This window comes from Triticum dicoccoides, chromosome 2B, assembly GCF_002162155.2.
Source record: "Triticum dicoccoides isolate Atlit2015 ecotype Zavitan chromosome 2B, WEW_v2.0, whole genome shotgun sequence".
NCBI classification, from domain to species: Eukaryota; Viridiplantae; Streptophyta; class Magnoliopsida; order Poales; family Poaceae; genus Triticum; species Triticum dicoccoides.
In genome coordinates this window covers 3,477,076-3,482,981 of record NC_041383.1, presented here as the reverse complement: position 1 = coordinate 3,482,981, position 5,906 = coordinate 3,477,076, and the positions used below count along the sequence as shown (strand labels likewise).

Genomic DNA, 5,906 nt, shown 5'->3' with positions numbered 1-5,906 from the left:
AAAAAATTGTTAGGATTATATATACCTGGAGATACACAGTATCCATGTTCCCTCAGCAAGCGAAACTGAAGGGCAACTTCATAGAGGTTGTAGTTACTAAATTCACTCTTCAGGATTTGCCACATAGCGGTGTCAATCTGGTCTTCAAAGAGGTGATCGATTCCGAGATGTTGTAGTTTATCCACTAAGGACATTTTTACCACCGTGTCATTGCTGGATTTAAACAACGTACATATGTCTTCCTTCAGTTTTTTTGCCCTAAGCGTCATCCACTGCTTGGATTTCTGCAATGCAAGCATTGAACATTTTTAATTAACCAAAAGGGACAAGGGTTAGCTAGGTAAAAAAATGTCGCCAAAACCAAAAATAGTTGAAAAAATCTAACAACTCGTATCTCCAGTGAAAGAAAATGGACCAAAAGTACATGACTGTATAGAATAACCATATATCCTTTCACTGAGTCCAACTTTCCAACATATGCCAACCAAAGGCTACCCACATGTATCTTCCAATGGTGTCGATCGTGGCCAGCATATTTAATTTCAAAAGCATGCATGTGGTTTCAAGTTGCTTCCACTCAAGCATGGAGTTACACTAGATGATTTACTTATGACAATGAGTGGTGTTGATGATATACAAAATAGACATCCAAAATATGACAAATTTGTACCGCTGGATATGTGAAATATAAAGTCTGTACACATATTCAGATACTATAAGAAGTGTCGACTAGTGAAGTACACACGATAAGCAACCGGTTGACATGGATCTCTAGAGGAGCACGGATGGTAATTAGAAATGTGTTCCTACTTGGGCCCGCAAGTGGTGGGTGCATGGTGTACATTTTGGCACCTCTTGGGCTGGCCCAGCGTAGGCCGGAGTAGTAGATACTAGTACAAAAACGCATACAATAGTTACAAATAAATACCTCTGTGCATGGTGACATTTTGTGCCATAAATAGTTAGCTTTTATTATATAACTGTAACGGCGGTGGCTCATATCCAGCAAAGAAGTCAATCCATGGTGAGGGCTCGTAGCTGAACGCAGGAGTAGCAGCATTGCCGGACGCCATAGAAATTAACAGTTGCTTCTTTGTTTCATAGGTTTAGTAGCTTGGGATATAGATAGCTTTGTTTGGGGAGGAAGGAGAATGTGTGTGTGAGGCCTTTAAATAATGTCCATGCAATGGCAGGTCCATGCATATTTCTCATCGTTAGCAGCCGGCCGGCCGAACTATAAAGGCGACTGCATGCACTACTAATCTACCTACCTTCCGGTTGATTATCCGGTAGTGCCTTTAGACCCACCCGATTGATGGACATAAAATCATCTATTTCCAACGTGAAGAAATCTATTTTAGCTTGCTATATTTGTGGCTTGCACTGTTCCTTAGTCATTTTGTCTGTTTTTTACTTGTCACATAGTATTGTCATGTTTATGTTCAAAATTTACATCCACATACTTGTAACCATCCTCTATATACATGAATCTTTTGTATTCATTTATTTTGAAAATTGAATATTTATCTTATTTTTTGGCAGTTTGGATATACCTCAGATCAGAATATTCTAGCCCTTTCTGGGTGCGGTTGTTTGTTGTACATATACTTAATAGAAAAAAACTGGTTGCCAAATTTACATTCAACTTGTGTTGTAATCCAAAATATCACACTAATTTAAACTTGATAGAGCATGTAAAAATAACAATTCAAAACTATGTTAATTTGTGTAGAATGTACAAAGAAAAATAATGGACCTGCCAAAGTTAAATCAAAGTTTACTTTCAGGAATGTATTTCTTGTCGCATGTATTATATTTATCTTCATAGGATGGATTGTTGGTCAAAGACCATGGCAGCCCCTAGATTGCATCTCATAGCAGACGCAACAGGAGCATTACAGAGTTAGCTCAACGCATGCAATTGGCGTGACAATGTATAGTCAGCAAAACACTGATGCCAATTGTTGTGATCACTCATCATGCATGCAGGTCTCTTATGCATAGAGCCAATAATCCGTTGTACATCATTTTTCGATTATACTACATCAAGTTTAAGATGAATGCATGATGCGTATTAGCAGTTGGGCGAATTATACTAGATAGTCCCTCTTCTGATTTATAAGGCCCAAGTGTATCCCTAAATTAATCATTTAATCAAAGTAACACCAAATGTATATCACAAATGGTATATCTTTAGAAGTTTTCTATGGAATATTTTTATTGTGATATAATACTAGCATTATGTTGGTCGAATTGATGATTATTCAGTACATGTGGGCCTTATAAACTGGAGAATGAGTACAATGAAAATACTGCTATTCTACTACATGATTGAACTGTGTGTTGTGCTTGCTGCCGCTTCCTGCAGAGGAAGGATAGGTAGTCACATGTGCCTGCTCCACCATCAGAGACCCAGGGAGTACAAAAAAACTCTAGATAGCTAACACTAATAATTTAGGGCATGCATTCATTACCATCTTTATGCCATGTTATTAAAGTATCATAGCTTGACGGCAACTCCCCCTACCTAACCATAGCTGCCCGGTCCAAGATCTTAACTATTTTTACCTGTGCTCCATCGCCTCTACTAAGTCGTGAGGTTGGCAGATGCAAATATTATAGCTTTTATTTGAGGTCTTTTTTTTCTTGACTATGTCAACAACACCAGCGCCTTGCGAAATACTAGTTCTCCTTCTCCTTAAGTTGTCCTTCTATGTTGATCTAGTTTTCAGGATCATGTGGTCTAGTAAACAATGCTAGGGATTTTCGTTCATGGTGTGTTGAATAAACTTTGTGCCCTATTCCAGATGGGGAGGGAATTCAAGAGTTTTTATTTGCTGAAGATAAAGATAAAACATTTTTTGCTAAATAAAAAGACAAGCCCACACATGAGATACCTTCGGGAACATTTATCCTTGGTCAAATACAACGGCCTGCAAATTGCAGCGATGTTTCGTATAATTGAAGTTTCATGGATCTTATAGCAGTCTCTCATGGATCTTATAGCATCGTTGGCTCGGCAGCGGTGGCGGCCGATTCCCTCGAGACTAAGGCATAGTTGAGGATTTACCGCCTGGGCCAGTTGATCCGGCAGCCATGAGGTGAGGCGGTAGGACCAGTGATATGTATTTGTCAGTGTGACGGCTCGTTGCCATTCAGTAGTTGCGGTGGGGCGGCAGTGCGAGCGACGGAGGGCGCGGTGGATCTGACTTTTCAGCGGTACAGTTGTGGCGTCTTTGGCCGGAAGCGGCCGGATTCGAACGTTGGTAGTAGCAGCTGAGTGGGAGGGGAGGCTTTTCTGCATGTTCACCTAAGGGAATGTTCCGGATGGTGGTTTGACTGCACGCGGCTGCGTTTTTGTTTCGCGGCTGCGCATGGTGTTGTATAGTTGCAACACAAGAGGGTGTATTTTAGGGCTGCCTCTAGTTAGGACCACAAAAATATAGAGATTGGGAAGCTGTTGGAGTACCGTTTTTATGTCAAAATGTCGTAAAGAGCATTTTCTTTGCGCCTCTACTATATTTTGAATCACGTATTGGAGATGCTTTATGTGTGTTCATTTTCTCCATAGGTGTCGCCGCCTCCTTCAAATACTTGCCCCTAAGTGTATGCATATGAGGGCAAATATTGGTGGTGCACGAGTCAGGTGAAGGTGCGACCTGGTGCAGCTTAAGCCATTTGCGAGCGGGTGCATGGGACGGGTCGTTGACACTTAGGCTGGTCTGGCTCAGCCATTCGACCGGTTTGGGTGCAGAGAAAAGGATGGAAAGAGGGAAACTTTGACATGGCGTAACCATGACGGGGCTTTTCTGCACCCTCGATTTAGCAGATTTTGTCTCCTACAAAACTATTGGTGCAGGAATTCAAAAGTTTTAGTTTTCTCTAAGATGAAGCCGTTGTGCAGGTAATATGGTACTGGTTCTTATTTTGCATGTCTGCCGTGGTTGTGGTTGTGGAAATTACTTCATCTATCGTTTAGTAGAGAATTTTCTGGGTCTTGTAATTCGTTTGGTAACCGTTCTTTTGTCTGGTTTATCAGCCTAATGCAGTGTGCCAGTTTCTCAGCATAGGCCGAGTAGGTGGGTTTCTTTTCGTTTGGACGTGTGGTGCTTATGAGATCGCAAACTGGCTACAAAGAAAAGGACATGTACGCGGTGTAATTTGTTCACTGCTTCTCTTGCCACATGTTTTATTGTTATCTTTATATATATGATTGATACTTTGTCAAAGATAACATCGTCTAGATTGCATCCACTTTTCATAGCAGCCGCACCAGCTGGAACAGTATAAGGCACATACCATCGTGAGTGTGACAATCAGGCCTATCTTTATGTAGCTGTGACCACTCAACGCATGCATGCGTCCACGTTTCTCACCGTCAAGTAGCAGCCGGAGGAATCCGGTATATGATCTTGTGCGTATTGGGAATTCGGTGCGACGTCCACTAGATCGACTTTAAGATCTGCTCTTCACTGGGAATGTTAGCAGCCGGTTGAATCATTTTTAGTATACATGCCATGACGTCTTTATGTTCTGCCCCACTAGTTCAAGATCCATGCATGCATTCATACTCTATTTTTAGCAGCCGATAGGAGTCACCTTCAACTACAATGTATTATTAGAGGGTAATATATATGGACGAAAACGTCACAGGACAGTCGGACATCAACAAATTACCATTAGATTAGATAGACACGTCTCACCTCCCTGCGTGCCCGCACACTTTGTACCATGCTAATTAATTGTATGTGAGTAATTTAATGTGTTGCTACCTTGGAAATGTAGTTGCATTCAGACACAAGAGGAACATAAAGTATTTGTAAGGGCCTCCTTTAAGTTGACAGGATAATCCTCCATCTGTGCCAAACGAAGCTAGCAATCACATTGCGCCATGAATCTAAATTTGGCCTCGCGAGGGTGAGCTAACTCCTATTCAGATGGCCACGGGTCTAAGCGGGGAAAAAGAAGAGAAATAAAGGACAACTACCATGCAGCCTACACTCGAACCCATGGTGAGGATGTGAGGAAAAAGAATAGGAAAAGACTCTATGTTGTGGCCCTAGAAAGCTCTAAGGATCAGTTTTGTTTGCATCCTCGTTGTTTCAAGCCTGGCCTGGAGCACGCATGTGATCTTCCTGGGCGGTGTTTGTTTAGTTCCTGGAAAAGATCGTAGTGCCCGGGCCTGGATAACCAAACATGACCAGCTATTAGTCTACCAGGCTTCTGAATTCCTGGTCCTGCGCACCGGCTAATAGCTTCCTGGCCTCTAATACTAGTATAGGGAATTGTGCCAACCAGTAGGACTCTCTTTAGTTTTTGTGCGGACATTTATTCCTTAGTACGAGTACATCAGTCCAGGTAGGAACCAAACACATCTCTGCCTAGCTTGCCTGACCAGGCAAGAAAGAGCAAATTCCCAGGCAGAGTACAGGCAGCAATATTCTTCAGGCATGGTGTCCAGGGTAGTAACCAAACTAGCCCTAAATAAAAATATCTATGACCAAACATTATGCATGTACGTAGGAGGCAAAACTAGGCGTCAAACTGACTTCTAACGTCGGCTCAATATCAAAAACATCATATATATTCTTGTAAACCTGATAGAGTATGTGACAAAATTAAAAATCAATTAAAACAACAAATTCCTGGTAGCTAGCATTCATAACTAAAAGGTACCTTTCTTTTGCTATTTTCAGGTCTTGTAGTTCAGTTAGTAATCGATGTTTTGCCTGATTTATTAGTTTAATGGAATATGTAGGTTTTACGTCATAGTTCGAGTACGACAGTGCTTTCTTGTAACAAGTTTTAGTGTTATCTTCGTATGATTGATACTAGGCCAAAGACAATGCTGCCTAGATTGCATAGATGTTTCACAGCAGCCGCTCCAACCAAAACATTGCATGGCT

General features: G+C 41.5%; 1 protein-coding gene across 1 annotated transcript in view; it reads right to left on the bottom strand.

Annotated features, from left to right (window-relative positions):
- LOC119366690 (cytochrome P450 71D7-like) overlaps nucleotides 1–5,906 on the bottom strand; it is a 10,489-nt gene that overhangs the window by 3,861 nt on the left and 722 nt on the right. The window contains exon 2 of the mRNA XM_037632444.1: nucleotides 5,677–5,729. Within this exon, the coding sequence (XP_037488341.1) occupies nucleotides 5,677–5,729 (53 nt within the window). The remainder of the gene's footprint in view (nucleotides 1–5,676; nucleotides 5,730–5,906) is intronic.